This window comes from Amphibalanus amphitrite, unplaced genomic scaffold (assembly GCF_019059575.1).
Source record: "Amphibalanus amphitrite isolate SeventyFive unplaced genomic scaffold, NRLGWU_Aamphi_draft 000680F_arrow, whole genome shotgun sequence".
NCBI classification, from domain to species: Eukaryota; Metazoa; Arthropoda; class Thecostraca; order Balanomorpha; family Balanidae; genus Amphibalanus; species Amphibalanus amphitrite.
The window spans coordinates 112,310-131,158 of record NW_024882174.1 but is presented as its reverse complement, the minus strand read 5'-3'; the positions used below and the strand labels follow the sequence as shown (position 1 = coordinate 131,158).

General features: G+C 54.2%; 1 protein-coding gene across 2 annotated transcripts in view; it reads left to right on the top strand.

The window, feature by feature from the left end:
- LOC122364512 (tudor domain-containing protein 5-like) overlaps nt 1-18,070 on the top strand; it is a 42,623-nt gene extending 24,553 nt beyond the window's left edge. For both annotated transcript variants that reach the window (XM_043334945.1, XM_043334944.1), the window contains 21 exons: nt 3,193-3,296; nt 3,539-3,713; nt 4,008-4,126; nt 4,391-4,534; nt 4,930-5,052; nt 5,245-5,327; nt 5,572-5,719; nt 5,956-6,054; nt 6,345-6,467; nt 6,921-7,040; nt 7,735-7,972; nt 8,353-8,485; nt 8,960-9,059; nt 9,981-10,216; nt 14,488-14,585; nt 14,866-15,052; nt 15,342-15,477; nt 15,663-15,919; nt 16,247-16,371; nt 16,543-16,706; nt 17,005-18,070. In XM_043334945.1, coding sequence (XP_043190880.1) covers nt 3,193-3,296; nt 3,539-3,713; nt 4,008-4,126; nt 4,391-4,534; nt 4,930-5,052; nt 5,245-5,327; nt 5,572-5,719; nt 5,956-6,054; nt 6,345-6,467; nt 6,921-7,040; nt 7,735-7,972; nt 8,353-8,485; nt 8,960-9,059; nt 9,981-10,216; nt 14,488-14,585; nt 14,866-15,052; nt 15,342-15,477; nt 15,663-15,919; nt 16,247-16,371; nt 16,543-16,706; nt 17,005-17,814 — 3,722 coding nt within the window. In that variant the 3' untranslated portion in view covers nt 17,815-18,070. The remainder of the gene's footprint in view (nt 1-3,192; nt 3,297-3,538; nt 3,714-4,007; nt 4,127-4,390; nt 4,535-4,929; nt 5,053-5,244; nt 5,328-5,571; nt 5,720-5,955; nt 6,055-6,344; nt 6,468-6,920; nt 7,041-7,734; nt 7,973-8,352; nt 8,486-8,959; nt 9,060-9,980; nt 10,217-14,487; nt 14,586-14,865; nt 15,053-15,341; nt 15,478-15,662; nt 15,920-16,246; nt 16,372-16,542; nt 16,707-17,004) is intronic.
- Nucleotides 18,071-18,849: the final 779 nt, after the last annotated feature.

Below are 18,849 nucleotides of genomic sequence, written 5' to 3'. Positions count from 1 at the left end.
TCAGCGACTCCTTGCTGAGGAGTAAAGGTATCTCATAGGGAACCACATCAGCAGCCACGCGCACCGTCTTACCGGCTACCAGTGCTGGAAACGTTACTTTCTTTAGAGAAGTAACCTTCTCACCATCCCCAAATCTAAACGTTGTGCTGCTGGGCTCCTCTACCACTCGCTCCGCGTCATCTGAAGACATGGCATCCAAGTGACATTTGTACCACACCTCACCACACACGGTCTTACTACATCCACTATCGATGATACCATAGCCTAGTGTTTCGCCCAGCAGTCCCTCCGTCTTTGAACGTTCAGTTGGTCCACTTTCACATGTATCCCTCGCAAACAACGTCACGAATACCTCCTCGTCCTGTGTGGGGTCATGGCTATCATCGTCACAAGCAGACGCCTCGAACACCTCACCGCGATCGGGGCAATCTCTGGCCCAGTGAAACCAAGAGTTGCACACTGCACAGGTGGTCACATTACCCCTTAAATCCCGTGGATTCTGCCTAGATCTAGCCCTTGTGCGCTGGTTGGCGGATTGTCCAGCAGATCCAGGATCTCTCGAGCCGCCACGTGAAGTCCAGGTAGTCCCACTGCCACGCAGAGGCGGTCGTGAGGCGAAGCGCGGTCCACCACTTCGTCCTCTTCGGTTGAAACCTCGTCCGACACTCTGTGCTCTGCCTCGCTGAACGAAGAGAGTGTCGGCCGCCTGGCCGAGCCCTGGTTCTGCGACTGTATCCACGGGCTCGACTTTTACTGCCACTCTCGCTGACGGCACACCCTGAGAACTACTGTCTGTGAAGATCTTCTTCAGCTGGGTTTGCATGTTTGCATATGTGAGCGACGGCAGAGTTGCCCTTGCTAGCTGTTGATGTGCATCTGAAAGGTTAGCACTGCGAATGAGTCTGTACGCTAGAACACCATCAGGCAACTCCAGCTTGTAGTGCTTTGCCTTCTGATACAGTCTTTCAAATGTGTTGATGTACTCAAACACAGACATGCCAGATGGTCGCTCATATCTCTCGAACGCATCATATGCCTCAAAGGCTGCATTGTTCTCATCTTTCAAGAACAACTCGTCCAACTTCTCTATGAGAGCATCAAGTCCAGTATCACTGTTCAGAATCTCTATTGACACCTCACGGGCTGCATCTCTGGCAGATCCACTTAAGGACAGGAACAGTGCTGGTCCCAACTTGGACTTCTCCAAGCTAGTGAAAGCTTTCCACACTTTGATCTCATGCTTCCACTCTGAATATGGCAAATCTTGACGCATAGGTGGTGGGGCTTTGAAATCTCTAGATGCCATCTTGTAACCACGCTCTGCTACCAATGTTCAATTCACAAAGATCAATATCTCTTGAGCGTGCATTTATTTAAGCCCCACCACAAACTGAAAGGTAAATGAAGACAGTATGAGTAAGGCATAGCACGGGATGCATAGCGCGGGATGCACATGCACATGCCAAACACATGCGGAAACCAGAGACACATGCGCATGCTCAAGACCGTGCACATTTACGTATACATATACAGCACATCAGGAATGTAAACAATTAAACTAACAGGACAGGGAGACACTCACAGTCGCATGGAGCGGGGTCAGTTGAGTGGTGAGGGGGCTGAAATTGACGTCAGTCGCCGAACGGAGGAGGTGGAGACGGACCGCGACTGTCACCATGACAGCGGTCATCGCACCTTTCACACGGCCACGGCGCCGGCACCGGGCGGTGCACCCTACGGCCGGGCTGGGACGGAGCGGGGCGATACGAACCTTACAACCGAGCTCTGCAGCCGGACTAAGACGGAGAGGGGCGACACGGACCTTACAACCGACCACTGCCGGCGCACTGGGACGGAGAGGGGCGACACGGACCCTGCTGCCGACCACTGCAGCCGGACTGAGACGGAGAGGGGCGACACGGATCCTGCGGCCGGCCCGCTCCCCGCCGGGTGCGTCGTCAGCCCCGAGGCAGACGGACCCACGGACGCCGATCTGGAACTGGAAGGTACGCCGCCTCAGACACGGCTCGAACGCACAGCACATTGTGTCGGCCGTCGGTGCTGGGAGTGGAATGCAGGGTTGTATGTATGGGACACTCCACTGCTTCTTCGCTCACCCTTTTGTAGATGGACTGTGTTGTAGATAATCTAATTCGTGTGATGTCTTGTGAGTACCTGCTAGCTAGACTAATATCACCGAGTGATCTCGCGTATAGGACACTTAGTGGTGCTTGGGCTCGTGTCTAGCATTCTATATGTCGCTGTTTTTCATTTGTAATACATAGGCTATTGAAGTCGACGCATGTCTGTTTTTTGTTTGATACTCTATCCCAGAAACTGGTGAACTAATTGAAATTGAATTACAGCCCCCCCCCCCTTCTTGCATGACCACTAGCATACACTTAATCTATCCTGTACTCTTTCGGGAAACATGATAAATGAAGAATTTATGAAATATCCTCCAACTTGGAATGTGAAATGTACTGAGAAGTTCAAGACAGTTTTCGGCCGATCGATAATTATCAACCAAAGTCAAGGCTGCGGCTTTGTTCCACATTGAAACCTTTGTTCCCGACCCTTAACACGATCTTGATCCCCTTAAAAATAGTGATAATTCCTAGCAGCAGATCGTCATCAACAGGCTCCTTTTTACCCCTGTCAAGGCGATGGCTGTTGCTTCAAACGCACTGCCAGTATTGTGTACCGTCTATAGCGCTTGTTTGTCTCAGAGCCTAACTCGGGGCTTCGGACCTGGCTCGTTCAGATTTCGTGGCTTCCGTTATACCGAATGTGTGCACAATGTCCTCCACGTTTTAATGTTGTCGGTATCTACTCTTCTTTCTCACTGCATGATAATGCACTTCGCACATCTATTCTATAAATGTATAGTGCGGCGACTAACTAGCTTCGATTGCTGTAATTACTGCAGCTGTTTTAGTCTCAGTCTTTGCTCTCAATACCAGACGTTTTTCATTCAGTTTGTTGCTGGAATGCTGAAAATTGCGCGGTGGCTTACTCTAGCTCCGGATTCTCACGTTAACCACGGTTAATTTTGTGCTCAAGATCTTCAGTACAACATTGCCCTGTAAACATCAATTGTTATATGGGTATTCAGTATGGATGAGATGCTAGGTGACTTATCCAGCCCGTTGTGGTAGTCGAAAATGTGACTTGAAATGTTTCTTTTTTCAGGGAAGAGAAAGAGTCTGCTGGCCTCGATCTCAGAGACTGTACAAACTATCCTGGAGAAGCACCCGAACGGTCTGCTCTGCTCCAAACTGCCCTCAGAGTACCAGGTGAGAATGCCGCCCGGCTGGCTGGAAACGCTGTGGGGTGAAATGAGGCCCTGTCGTCAAGCCGCATGTTATAAAGTATGATCCTTCAAAACTGGAATGCTAGCGTGATGTGACCTCGGGTCGTAGTCACGACAGTAGATACCCCAAAAGTGTCAAACTGCAATGTAGATGCGGTTTCGCCACTCTTGATGTGAGCTGGAGCTGTCTGACCTTTCTGACCGGGTGCCCCCCCCCCCCCCTAGCTGAGGACGGGCAGCGACCTGGCGCTGTCGGAGCTCGGCTTCCACAGCGTGCTGGACCTGGTGTCCCTCCTCCCGCTGCGCATCATCAAGTCGAACGCGTTCGGCGACTGGCTGCTGTTCACGCTGCGGCAGCCGCTGCCGGACTTTGTCAACGACCAGACGCAGGCTGACGACGGTGGGCTCAGATACAGGGGGCTGGCTGAACGTGCACTGTGGAGTGTCCTACATACATAGATAGAAGCCAAATGATGTGTTGTGATCTGTGGAGTGGGTTACTGATACAGATGTCAGCTGATAAACCATAGAAACGACTCCCGCGGATGCAATGCTTGATAACACGGACCATGGTTACGGTGGCCGGATGATAAATGCCGGAGACCCGGACCGTGTCTGGTGTAGATAAGTTGTGCAAATGGCGGTGTCTGTTACCGTCGGCCCGGTGTAGTGACTTGTGTGTTCGTTTCTGCAGGTTTGATAGCCGAGGTGGAGGATGGCAGTCGGCTCCAGGAAGCCAAGGAGAGGATCCGCGACATCCTGCTCTCCTTCCCCGACGGACTGCGCATGTCCAGTCTCGAGGATCACTATCAGGTGAGCGTCACGCTCAGCTAAGTGCAGTCATGAATGCTGGGCATCATATCAGAGTTGTAAACGTGCTTCTCGTGAGCTTACATTGTCCTTTTGCCCGCCGTCGGATGGATATAGCTCAGCCGCTGGCGCCTGCAACTGGATGGGGTATATCCCCATTTGGGGACGGGCGATATTCTGTCTGCTTTTTGCCCCGTCCGTTTGTGTCGTGTTGTTGCTTGCTACGGTGCGTCACGCTACAGCTTTCTTATCGTTCCGTTCCGTCAGATGAACTGCAACGAGCGGCTGCCGTACGGCGCCCTCGGCTTCAACTCGCTGGAGACGTTCGTGCTGCAGCTGACGGAGGACGTGCTGAACCTGAAGAACACGGCCGACGGCCTGAAGCTGTATCCCATCATGCCTCCGCAGTCGGTGGGTGCCGCGCGGCCGGCAGCGCCCTCATCAGTGCCAAGTGTCGAAGGAATGGTGTGTGCTTTCTGTGTAGTTGTAAATTGTAATGCATGATATTTGCTGCTTAAGTTGACACAATGCAGTGCTGTGTCAGTCCTTGGGTTAAATTTATCTGAGCGCTTGCTCGCAACGTTTTGCCGGTGTTTGGATATTGTTTGATGAGCATGTTCTGCTCATGTTCTGACAAATATTCGGTTTCCCGCTTCACAGCTTTTACATCATGTGCCGCTCTGTTGATCGTAGAAGGCGGGGCTCCCGCGCCATGTGACCTGACGTGACCCACCTGTACGGTAGCAATTCGCGACCGTGTCCCGCGGCCTATGACCCGACTTGACCTGACCTGACCTTTGCGGCAGGAGATGGCGGTGTCGCGCGACCTGTACCCGGCGGACGCCGTCGGCCCCGGTCGCAGTTTCGAGCGCGTCAAGCTGCCCGACGTGCCTTCCGGCGAGTACAACCTGGAGATCTTCGTGGCAGAGGTACGGAGTGCTGCAGCCTCGGGGCGTCGGGGCTCTAGGGTGTCGACCCCGCAGGGCGTCCTTTGTCTCGATCGCGGCAAATATCTGTGCTCTGGTGCTGCGTCTGTGGCTAACTAGACTCTGTGATACTCATGGGCCAAGTCACATGCATGGCTGGCTTATGACGAGATTAACGTGATGTTCCGTTTTCAGGTGTACCATCCGCACAAGTTCTGGTTCCACCTGGTTGGCGATCAGTACGCGGACGCTCTGGAAAAACTCATGGACGAAATGGAGTGAGTATTTGCTGCTATCTGAGCCGCTGTCACGATGTAATGTAGCAGCTATCATTATATGGATCCCGCCGGCCCGGTGCTGGGGCGGAATTCAGTCCTCACGGGACCAACTCCGCCTTATCTAAGAGTTTGGGGTCTTTGTATAGCGATGCTGCATGCTGTCGTGGTTCTACCTCACCTCAGTTCTGAGTGAAGCGTGCTTACGGACGATGCTGACATTTTTCGGCCGCTTGGCCGTCCCCAGGATGACCTACTGCACCACGCTGGGCTTCAAGTACCGCATGCAGGAGGCGACCGTGCGCGTGGGCCAGGTGTGCGCGTGTCCGTACGGCGAGCAGGGCTACCACCGGGCCGTCATCACTGGCGTACGGCCCGTGCCGGAGCCCGTCAAGGTGCGTCCCGGCCCTCCCGGCCCTCCTCCGTCCTGCTGCGTTTGTGGTGGCTGTACGGCTCTCCGGTGATGAAATTTACCGGGACCGTCCGGCGTCCACTACATTCACCTCAGGGCTCTGTTTGAAGCTGACAGAACTCTGCATCGATGTTGCTTGTAACTTGTTAAGGCGTTCACCTACCTCATGACCGATCGTTGGTGCGTCCCCCGCTAACGCCGCCCACCCCCGTTCACCAGGTGTTCTACGTGGACTACGGCTCTGTGGGTACCGTGTCTCGCGAGATGCTGCGCTTCCTGCCGGAGCAGTACTTCAGTCTGCCGGCCCAGGCACTGCTGGTGAGTCGCCGCGGCTGGTGACGGTCGCTGTGTTAGATAGAGGGGCGGAACGGCAGCGGCGGCTGGGCACAGGGCTCGTTCAATATCAGACAATGTGCAGCTAATCACTGAAGTAGCTAAGGAGCTACTGGTTTTGAAATTTGGTGCTCGCTGATGAAGTATTCCCGTTGATTGTCTAATTACTCATACAATCGCAGTGTGCATGTCCGGCACTTTATGAGTACGATAATTGGAGCAACTGGAAGGGTTTACTGTGAATAACAATGCTCTCGTTGTGTTTATGTCACCAGGGTCGGCTGGCCAACATCGAGCCGCCGGACGCCGAGGGCTGGTCGCGCGAGGCCTCCAAGACGTTCCTGTCTCTAGTCGACAACAATCGCATCCTATACGCCATGATTCTGGAGAGGTCGCCGGTGAGTGAATGTGCCATCTTCGGTGGCCTCGGCTGTTGCCATTCTCATAGTCTGTGGGTCGGTCGGTGACGATTTCGGACTTGGCCCGTGTGCTTGATAGTTTGGCCCTAGGCCGGCCGTAGTTCAGGCCAGCCTTAGTTCTGGTTCAACGGCTTGTACAACGATTGTGTGGTCAAAAGATAATTATTTGCGGCATAATGCTTCTTGTAATGGCAAAATGTGTAGGTACTGTGTTGACTAGAATTTGTAACGCGTTTGATTTTTTAGCATCATTTGAATGAAGCTGGAGCGTAGCGCAAGCTAATTGAATGATCTGTTCTCCGTCCTTTCTCCCACAGAGCTGCGTCTGTGTCGTCCCCCTGACTCATTTCTAGCCACTCTACGCCCGCAGAGCTGTGTCAGTCTGTGTCTGCGTCGTCCCCTGACTCATTTCTCCCCATTCTACGCCCGCAGAGCTGCGTCAGTCTGTGTCTTTGTGATACCACCGGAGACACGGACCTGCACGTCAACGACCGGCTCGTCGAACTCGACTACGCCGTCTTCCACAACGAGAGCGTCGACGTCGACGAAAAGGTGAGCTGTCTCTGTGACTGCGGTGGCGCTGCTCGCGGCGAGATTAAGCACCTCAGGCGTGATTGACGCCCTCACAGCGGCGCGGCCTGGGTGATAATGTTGCAAGTACTTACTTTGCTGCCTATTTTTTGTTTATCTATTGTATTAACGTGTTTGAAGTATTGATATTCGACATTGGGAATACCGTGACGTTTATTGTGAACTGTTGTGACGCGCTGTGGGGGAGCCTTAGCGGCGGCAGCCAGCTTGCGCCCTCCGTCGGCCAACTGAGCAATATGACGCGGCGAGATACTGGTAACCCGCTGAATTTCCATTGTTCTGCGCTTATCGGGGGTCAGTTGAAAGCAGAGGCGGTTCAGATCGGGTTGTCTTGTTGAATATGTCAGGGTTGCAAAGCGTTGATGGGAAGAAGCGATTGGCATTTAGCACTAACGAACTTTCTGACATTGCGTTTTACCGACTGAGGAATGAAGTACGGTTCCACTGCTTCCCCAATTTATGCATTCTCGCGCTGAATTATCGGTATGAGGTCACGTCATGATTTGTTCGGACGGGTATGCGAGTTTAGGCTGACTCCAGCGGAGTGTTTCGTTTCGCGCTGCAAGCGTTACCTGCCATGTAGTCTGTAAGCGTAACATACCGTTTGTTTGTGAGGCTCAGCAGTATGACTCGTCCCCCCCCCCCCCTCCGTCAGGCGGTGGAGGAGCTCTCTCGGCCGGTGTCGGTGGCGCCCAGTCCCACCGCTGCGCCGCCGCCGGCCGCGGCTGTCTCCGTATCGGAGGCGGCGTCAGCGGCCGTGGCGCGCCTCTCGCTGAGTCCCGAGCCGGAGTCGGAGCCGGCTGGCGGCCGCAGCACGCCCAGCGACATCGACCGGCTGCTGCTGGAGACGCTGGGCAGCCCGCCTGGTAACGCCGGCCCACCGCCGGCCCCAGGTGAGTGGGTGTGCCGGCTGACCTCAGTAGGGGACCCTGGGCAGCCCCCCGGGCACGGCCGGACCGCCACAGGCCCCAGGTGAGTGGGTGTGCCGTCTGACCGGCATCGTCGGCACAGGGCACCTGGCCGAGAGTCCGAGACAGAGACGGCGGTGTGTGACCGTTCCAGACGGATTCGGCCACCGGCTGCCAGCTCAGATGGACACAGGCTGTGATTTACTTGATATCGGCGATAGGCGGGCCTGGCGGGGCCTTGGAGTGAGATGTGGTGCTGTGCTGTATCCTGTGGTCTGTAATGTCCCCGCAGCTGTGTCTGTGTAGTTCTTGGCGAGCTCTGCGGGCGTCTCTGTGTTGACTCTCCTCTCGCCGCGTGTTCGCAGTGCCGCTGTCGTCGCCCGGACAGCCGCCCGGCTTCGCTGCCGTGTCGCCGCTGCCGCCAGTCAGCACGACCGCCTTCGCGCAGATGCTGACGCAGTCGGCGCTGCTCAGCAACCTGCAGATAATGCAGCTCAAGTGAGAGACACCAGCGGGGCATAGGGGACGGTGGGCGGGGTGGGGTGGGAGTGGCCGAGTAGTGTTGGGTGCGGTTAGGGCAGGGCCAGGGGATGGCCCGTAATCGTGCAGCAAGTCGTATGAAATATTGAAATAGTTGTGTGAGACACTGCAGGGTGTTTGTGTTGCTATCAACTTTACACCAAACCTGAGCTCATTGATCTGGCACAACATGCAAAATAATTTGCGATGCATCCATGGCGTTATCCAAACAGAACATGTTAGCATGCCGTTGAGTGGTTATCTTTAAAGGGTTCTGAGTGACATGGTCCCGCCGTGGTGTGCGCCTTGTCGGTTCTGCCGGCTGGCCGGACGTGGCCGGCCATCGGCGCTGTGCCCTGGCTCGTGCCCCGGCCCGTGTCACACTGCCAGCCACTGGCAGTGGCCGACCATCGGCGTTCTGTCCTGACCCGTGCCCGTCCTGTGTCTCCGCAGCCTGATGAATCCGATGATGAACCCGGCGGCGTACGCCGCGCTGCTCATGTCGCAGGCGTCCGGAGCCGGCGGCGGCGTGACGGCTGTCCCGACATCGCCGGTACGTGACACGCTGACACTCTGACACCGGTGACACCGCCGACCGCGCCGACACCCGCTGACCGCAGCGGCGCGGGGCGGGACACAGCTGTGCTGCGAAACTGGGCTGGATGGGGACGGGTCCACCCGGTATGTAATGGGAGCCGATGACCTCTGAATTGCGGGCTCGCTAAAATCACAAACCATCATCCTCGCTCAGTAAAGGCCCGGCAAGGTCGGCCTACCCACCTGCGCCATCGGTGCTCACTGGTGCAGGCCATAACTCAGGGCCGTGACGTGAACCCGCCCCGGAAACGGGCCTGACAACTCCACGTGGGCACCATGTGTGTCCCGGCGGCGACACGCCAGTGAACAGAGAGCGCGACAGTGTGTGGCCGGTGATAGCACGTGGCGGGTGAGCTACCGACTTGGTGTGAGCGTGATGATTCGTGCGATTAACGCTGCAACTGGTTGCGATAATTTACAAGTTATCAGAGTACGACAATTGAAATCTATCAGTGACGCGTCATCAGTATCATAATTCATAATCCTTCCACCGACGGTTCCGATTGCGATAATAGCGTGCTGCTGTGACCGGCCCGGTCGGTAGCATAAGACATTGGACCTTGTGTCGCTAATGGTCGTAACTCGCAACGTTAGGTGTCTGGCTGCTGTCCTTTGTAGGTAAGTTGTCCTGTTCCCTCTGGGATTTCCTTCGTCGCGACGAAGAAGGGAGAAGGAAGGTGGGCCTCACTGATAATAGCTTCTGTGACTGGTGTTGCTAGTGTGATTCACGGTTCCAACTCCGACTGGTCAGTGACTGATATGACTACTGACTGCTGACTGCTGACTGACCTGCCCCTGGGACTGATGGTCTGTGACCGGTCCGCCCCGCCCCTGGACTGAAGGTCTGTGACCGCCCCCCCCCCCCCCCCGTCCGCAGACCGTCTCCGCCGTGTCGCCCGCGGCACTGACCACCGTCGCGCCGGCCGCCGTCTCTGCTGTGGCCCCGACCACGCCCGTGTCGGCGGCCGGCCGCGCCCCGGAGGCGCCGGCGGCGGCGGGCGTCCCGACCTCCCCGCAGGTACCGCCGGCCGCGCCGCCGCCGCTGGCCCCGTCCGTGGACGGCAGCGGCCGGAACGCCGGCGTGTGCATCGCCGCGCCCACCCAGGCCGACAGGTAAGCTCACTGGTCAGACGGTGGCGCTGCTTATTTCGCCCGCCGCTCCCACTCAGGCCGACAGGTGAGATCAGACTGGCGCTGTTCATATGCCGGCCACACGGGACACCGATATAGCCACTCCCACGGCGGAGCGGCTGCACTGTCTGCCACCCTATCCATACGGGACACTGATTCCGCCCCACCCAGGTGGACAGGTGAGATCAGACAGTGGTACTGTCCAGTTAGTATCCCACTCATATGGTGCTTGATCCCACAAATCCCCCACCCCACTCAAGCCAACACGTGAGATAAGGCAGTGGGTTTGTAGATATCCCGTCTTATAGATAACTATATGATAGATAACCTGCCTACCCGGGACACGGTCCGATGTCCTGCACGGAAGGCACTCGGGATCCCGTCGACAATCAACAGTGCGGCAGCTCAGGAGCGTTGGACCGGCTGGTGATGAGGTGGTCCACACTGGCAATATCCCATCCGATGGGCATCCCGTCGATATGAGATCGCGCTTTGATGGGACGGCGTCCGTCGAGCCCTATCACATTTACCACCTGAGCAGCTGGGGGACGGCGGCCTGTGGCGCGTCGGCCACCGGCGTCCGCCCTGAACAAACAAGTGATTCCCTTTGGGCTGAGTCTGACCCGGGTCATTTTCCGCGGTCCGGTGAGATCCCACACCGTCCACCACTTTGTCAGATCTCGGAAGTAGAGTGCGGTGCTGCTGCACAGTCCTCCTCCCCCACGGGTTCTGGAGAGCACTGCTCGGCTTCTCCTGCGGGACTCGGCATCCGCCGCCAATGAGTCCACTGCGGCCTGAGTGACGAGAGGGCTGGCGCGCTGTCGAAAGAGGCCTCCGACCTGTCCGAGGGGGTGGCAGCGGTGGACGTGAGGAGATATCACCGTCGGACGCCTGCTTAGAAAGCTCACATTTGATCACCATTTTATGTTATTGGCGCTATGTTATGTGCCCAAGCTATGAACGTTACAAGCGAAAAAAGAACGTCTTAGTCTCAACAATTCTCAACTACAAATTAGTGATGAAGGCAGTAATGAAGCTTTACTTTACCTCATATGCCCTAGTGGTAAAGGTAATCTTGATATGCCCGCCCTTACGTAAATGAAGCAGCTGCGCATCGAACGTCACAATCTAGTGCCGTTACGGTCGATATTTCCCTACCGAAACTAATGTTTTCGCCTTTGTGACATCGAGCATGGTGCGCGGTTTAGTGAAATAGTGGGCAGGGCAAGGCGGGCAGGGCTCAAAATTGAATTCAATTTAGGGCATGTGACAAAGTGACGTGACTGCAATTCCGTGCTGTTTTATAAATGAAGACGATTAGCTTTACCAATTGTGATTGAACTTCAATCATGCAGGCTGCCTGTACACAGCTGAAGCCCAATCAGGATAAGAAACAAACAAAGATCACAAAGATCAAATCATCTCGCCCGATGTAAGTATGGAGTACAAGTAGGGACAGCAAAGTACTCTGAAAATATCAGATCAGATATCAGATATCAGAGCTAAAACTTAAAGGTAGTCACTCTAATTCAGATCACTGAAATATATACCTGCTAAGAAGACATTTTGCATGTGACGTAGCCATGGCTACGTCACATGCAACTTATGTCTTGTTATTTATTATTATCATATTATATCATATCATATTGTCTATATTATTATCAAATTATGTCAAATTACCAAAATTACAACTTTTGGTAACCAAGTGCACTTGATTACCAAAAGCACTTTAAATGAAGGTCAGGTAATCATTTTGGGAGGTGGTCATGGGCCGTAGTGGAATTTTGGTGATTCAGGATGACAGTAGAGATTGATGATGACAAAAAGTTGTCTGGTAACTAGTTTTGTTTTACTGCTTGGGTACTTGCAGATATTCCTACGTATCTGCTTGTGGTGTAGCAGTAGCAGCATAAGCTAGCAAAAGAGATGCAAGTGGACTTAAAGATCAACAAAATCATGATTCCACACTATAGGCTGTTCCATATCAAGCTTGCGGTCGTAGTTTCTTCGGCAGATTGCTCCTCCACCCAGCATTGGTGTATTTTAATGTGAGCGCTGTATATACAGAAATAACGCACTGCTTTCAACAGGGAACTTCAGACCCAATCTTGAAATGGAACAGAGCATACCAGCAGTGTCCTAGTCACAAGACCATAAATATTATGATTATGATAAGTTTCTCAATTCAAAAAGCAATTGTAACAGAAGTGGCTCCCATAATCCAAGATCAGGGGAAAACGGTTATGGCTTCACAGTTTTATAGCAGTGTTCACATCCAGTGATTGCCTTCCTGATTCTATGAAATTGATGAATTACCTGTCTGAAAAGCATCTGTCCTTGTAAAACAATGAAGTCAATGGCTCATTAACAATGAACATTAACATAATTGAAATTAATTGATAGAACTACCAGTAGGTAATGTTTGAATAGAATACCTGCTTTGTCTTCAGTTGTGTTATCATTGACATGTCAAATCAGTTGAATGAAATACTGACTGCTCACCTTTGTCACTGAATTACAGTCTCACCAGAGTTTTACAGAACAGTGAGAACTCATGTTGTAACTTCAGGATGTGACTTGTCCGCCAAAACTGTGAAATATGACCTTGATCGCCAAGTACATATCGACAATATGATGTGATTTTTTCCATAATGCCTGACTGGGGCTTGTGACTAGCACATTTTTACCCATTAGCATATGATCTTTGATAGAAATACAGGGTGGAAAGTGATGACGTAATTATGTATTTTCTTACAACTTCGCCAGTCAGTGTAACATTTTGTATCAGCGCGGGCTGTCGTGGAGCTTGATTGCCGATTGGTCGTGTTCGTTGTCGCCTCATCTGCCAAAAGTGACCTAACTTTGGAAAATGACCTGGAAGGTCTTTGAGACCTCTCGGCTTAGAATGGTGCAACTGCAGATGCCATACCCTGCCCAAGATCAAAATGGGCAAAGAGCACATTTTGGAGCTGCCAGGGAAAGCGTTTGTGATGATTTTGGCTGGATTGGTGCGGAAGGAATTTGTAGCGGTCTTAGCACCAGTATCTAACTATAATACGGTTGATTGAAGCATAATAACACTTAAGATAATAACACTTAAGAGTACTGTAAAAAGCTAGGCGCCGTCCGCGGCAGCGAAACCTCGGCGAATTCAGTCGCCGAATGGGTGCAGTCACCACGTTGGCGCCAAAACGACGCCAGTCGACCCGAAAACTGGCAAAATAGCCTACTGTGGCCGAGTAACCGATCTAAGATATCACGATTCGCACATAAATCCGTGAAATTCGAAAATAAAGCCGTAGGTACAAAATACAAACCCTCGAGATGACCAAAATTCACGAATTAACAGCAGGATTGTCGATTAAAGTTTTCCAAAGACCATCAAAGCTGGACAGAGGAGGACAGGCCAGGCTGGGTGGTTGAGTGAGACATCTTTGAAGTTGTTTCATCCGCCAAACCTGCAGAACAATTGCGTTGGGGGCTGCTGATGCGCCCGATGTCCCGCCCGTCCCAACCTTCCAACATCCGGGAAAGTGAACACATCAGCGGGTTATGAGCCCTCGGGTGGTGCAGAATGGCATGTACCGCTCAAAAAGGTCACCAAAAATAAAATATGCCACCAGTGGAACATCCTCCCAGACGAGTCTGATCCACCGTGCATCAGAATGGGCAAAATGATTAAGCGCACTTTTATGTCCGACACAAAGAAACTCCTCTTCATGGTTGCTGAAGTCCTTTCTTTCACGGCCAACAAGACGCAAGACTGGTGCCGTGAGAACCTGTTCTTCTTCTGGGCATACAAAAGCTGATCTGGGAATAGCCCGGACCTCAATTCTTGAAAAAATATCCAGGTGGCTCTTTAGGAGAACGTCAAAGAGCTGCTAGTGGCCACCAACAGCGATCGATAGCCTCACCAGACAGCTCCAGAAGGCGTTGGCTATGCTTTTGCCAGCAGTGCTTCACATGCTGATGTTAGTCATGTCGGAACGCACTCGTCAGTGTATCACATTAGATATATTAGAAGATGAAAATTTTATGCCACCGCATTTCTTTCCATTGCTAGAATATGAAAAGTATGTTGGCGTAATTTCTTTTCACCCTGTAGCCTTGCATTATTGTTGATTGTCCTTCACCATCCTGTTGTAATTCCTAACATCTGCCTAACCTAGTTTCCCTGTGTTAGTTGCAGCGCACTGAACCTCCAGGAGCCGACTGGGGAGATACCTAACCTAGTCTTTCTGTGTGGTTTGCAGCGCTCCAAGCCACCAGGAGCTGACTGAGGAGGAGATTGACCAAATGAACCGCGAGCTGGGGGAGCTTACCATGCAGAGACGGTTCATCAAACAGATAGGTAATGGAGTCCAGAGAATTACCATGTGTCGCACGCCACCACAGCTGATGTGCTGCAGCTATATGAACGTGTTTAGTCACATGTAGTGTTTGACATTTACCATCAAGTTTCGTTGATTTTAATTGTAGCTTATCTTGAGTTTACAAAGTTTTCTGAATATTGCACATTTTGCACCGGTCGTACGTCAGCTGTTGGTTCTTTCTTGTGCCAGTGTCGCTCCTGAAAAGTGAAAACCATGTGTGACCCCCCTCCCCCCCCCTCCCTGTGCGTGCGCGCGCAGCGGTGCCGGTGGGTGTGGTGCACCTGATCTGCCTGGACGGCGCCGGCTACCTGGTGTCGGCCGAGATCTCGCACTTCCTCTGGACGCGCGACATCCTGCACACGATGCTGCTGATGAAGCGCGTCACACTGCCCAGCCGCTCTGTCGACGTCGAGTCCCACCAGGAGCTCTTCGCCGAACTCATAAAGTGAGTGGGCAGGGAAGAGGCAGACATGTTTATAACATGCTCATTGTTCACTATACGGTAAGCACTAGCACGTTAAGCAAGCAATCACTTTTGTCTAATAAGCATCGATTTTTGATAAATCGCGGTCATCCGAACTGGCTGCGGTCAATGATGACTATCCTAATAGTTTTCTGTACCATTTACCTCACCTTCGATACTCGTGCCGTGAGTCATCCCTAGTCCGTTCGTGTTGTGTGCGGAGGCCATCGTCATACCGCTGACTCACGGCGTCGGCTGTCGCTCCCGGCAGGTACAAAGTGCCCGGTGTGATGAACGGAGAAGATCTGGTGGACCCGCTAACGCTCTACCCCATCACCTGTGTGCCGCGTGTCTTCACCGTCTTCAAAAACATGAAGAACGAACACGACGTCAATGGCATCATAAACGTGAGTAGCCGCGGCGCTCTGTCGCGTTCTCTGTCTGTGGCGTTCTCTGTTTGTTTCAACCCGTTCTGAACTAGGGTGGCTTCAGCGAAATGCCGTGGTTTTTTCCTAGGTTTGTCTTTGGGCGAGACTTGAATACGTACAATGTCTTTTAAGATATTATTGTGACGCCCCTGTCCGTGTTTCAGGACATTATCGCCGAGTTCGACCCTGCCGACCCGTACTGGAGCACGGCCGCCAACGATGAGGACGACGAGGGGGAGCTGGCCGACCTGGGCTCGGAGACGGTCTACAGCGCGGCGCACTCTCAGCCGACGGCGCTGCAGAGCGAGCCGTGCCCGCCGCCGGCGTCCGAGGTGGGCGGCGCGGCGCTGCAGGGCGGCGGCGACTCGGCCGACCTGCTGCCAGAGATGTGCGACATCCTCACCCAGCTGCAGAACAAACGGTGAGCGGCCGCGGCAGGTGCTGACACGAGGGAGAGTGGTGGCCGGTGGGCTCTGACGGAGTAGCGCTCAGGGAACGGCCAGAGCCACCGGCCGTCAGTCCGTTTGGGTGGACGTTTTGTGGTTGGGCAAGGTAATTAGGGTTCGATGACTTCGTCTTGTACTGCCATGGCTTGACGGCGGTGTTCTGTGTTCTACATCGCGTGCTCTGACGGACGTGGTAAATTGCTGTGTATGACTACGGTGACCTTATTTCCCTGCCGACCTGTACTGCCTGTTCTGTCTGCTGTGACGGTGCTCACAATGGCTGACGCCGCTCCCTCGGACAGCCGGCGAAAGGTGGAGGCCACCACGATGGGTCTGGAGGGCACCGACTTCTCGCCAGAGGATGTCATCGGGGACGAGCTGCGCAAGATGGACGCCCAGATCGCCTCGTTCCAGCGGCGCATTGACGGTACGCAGCCCGATGGGACGGGGTGACCGCACGAGAGATTGACTAGAGGTCGTAAAAGTGTGTGCGCCCTCGATGCTCGGGCTATTCTCAGAGATATTGCTTTGAACTGACGTCTTGTTCGGATCTGACGAGTGACGTGTACCTGACGCGGCTCTGCACTGTGTTCGGCAGCGCTCGTGGCGAGCCGCGCGGCGGCGGTCGTCGGCCGGCCCGGCTCACAGCAGGGCTCCGTCTGCCAGCCCGGCTCTCAGAACCACTCCACGTGCCAGCCGGCCTCGGCGCGCACCTCGCTCTCGATGAACCCGGACGCACCCGAGTTCATCCACCCCAGTCAGGTGAGACAGGCTGCCTCTGGGGCGGGTGCTCGGGCGGGACTTCCAGTACCTTATGCTGACGTCGTCTATGATTAGGGTAGCCGGACTGTTCGTTGAAAGTTGAGTGGGCGAAGGCTCCACTGTCTCTCGTATGCCATCCGGCGTAATTTGTGCTAATTCCTGTGTTTTAAAGCATGGAACGCCATCGTGCAAGTACTAAATTGGTGTCTTCAATTTTGAGCGTTCAGTCGATACTCCGTGCCCCGTGTATGTCCGTCGTTGGCCGTGTCTGACTGTAAACGGGCGCGGTGCTCCTCAGAATAACTCGGCGTGTGCCAGCAAGGACAGCACAATCTGCCTGCCGGGCGGTGACGAGCCGGCCGTCTCCAAGCCGCGCGTCTCTGTGGAGCTGCGCGCGCCCGACGGCACGCCCGTGCAGCTCAGTCAGCTGGTGAGCGGCGCCGAGACGGCGCGGCGCAGCAGCGTCAGCAGCACGGGCCCGTCGCCGCCGCGCCGCCCCCTCGAGCTGCGCACCCCGGACGGAAAGCCGGTGCAGCTGAGCGCGTCAGCCCGCGCCGCCTCCACGCCGCACGGCTCGCCGCCGCCGCTGTCCGTCTCCAGCGGCGCCACCGTCACCGTGGCGGCCACCGCTGCGGCGGCCGCCGTGGCTCCGGTCAAGGCGCAGTCGGCACCGCACCAGTACCAGATCCCGCTGCGGCCGGTAGCCCCGTATCGGCAGCCGACGGCCTCTCGCTTCCAGCAGCCCCAGGTGGCTCATCATCCTCCGGCAACCCCGCAGCCGCCGCCGGCTCCGCGCCCGCAGCAGCAGCAGCAGCAGTGGCCGCGTCTGCCCAGCCAGATGCCGATGTACCAGCCGCAGCCGTACCAGCAGCCGTACCTGGCCTTCCCTCAGATGTACCAGCCGACGCCTGGCATGTACCCGCGGTTCCAGCAGCCGATGGGCTACCTCGGCCAGCCTCTGTACTCGATGCAGTCGGGCTTCCAGCCGGCGGCGTCCCAGTACTCTGCCCCGGCGGCGCACCAGCCGCTGCCGGCGGGTCACGCGCACCAGCCGCCGCCGGCGGGCCACGCGCCCCAGCGGCCGGCCTCCGGTTACCCTGGCAACTGACCGTTCGACAAACGGTGCACTCACTTCATCTCATGGACCCTTGCAAAGTGTAGTTTTTACCTCAGTGTTGGAGTCGTGTTGTGTGTTGGCGATTATTGAACTGTTATGTGTCGTGCGGATAGTGCTGCCCTTTGCGGGTATGAGGATCCCCAGTATTTGGGAGTTGATGAGCCAAGCCTTGCCGGCTGTGAAAAGAAGCCTTTCGTTTGTATTAATTCGCCAAGCAATGCAGCAAAATATAATTGCTCGTTATGCATCTGACTTGGTTTATAATTTGCACTCGCCTTTGATGTGGTACGTCGTAATTACGAGATTTTCTTCCGTTAGAGAGTATGACGTGGTGTTAAAAAAAAAATCAGTACGGCCGATAGTCCGGTTAGCAGGGTATGTGGCATAGGATATGGTCGACGTCTTCTAGGGTCTTACCGTTACTGTATCTATGACCTCGTGGGGCTGCTGAATCCTACAGGTGATGCAGTCTGCACTCGTTGGCGCGCACCCTCTGTGTAAACTCCAGGCTTGGATCCGGAACACTGGAGGTGCTTATTATCGCGGTCTTATGTCACGTCACATCTGAACGACTCAACGATGAACCTCGAACGAACGCTTTCGAGGCCCCAGTCAGACGACGACTGATGTAACCAGGAAAAGGGCGGTCTTCGATAGCTGACGGACTTACCTGGTTACTGACGCTCGAAATTTGTTAATTGGTGCCAAAAGTGTGGGATCGTCATGGTCCCAATTCGACCGCATCCGTAAAGAAAATATTCAGTTTTACTTAGGTGTTTTCCCTTTTGCGAGTGGTTACACGCTCTACTTTTGTAATAATTGTGCGATACAGGTGAATCTTTGAAAATCTTTATCTTTTGAAATCTTTGAAAATCTTTATTCAAACTCAATGACAATGCATACACATTCAAGCCAAGCACCACCAACAAAATATTGTAAAACAACTGTGTCATTGGCGCGACCCCCCAACATCACCTGCGCCCGCTCACCCACGTAGAGGAAAAACTTTCGGCTTTGTTTTGGTAG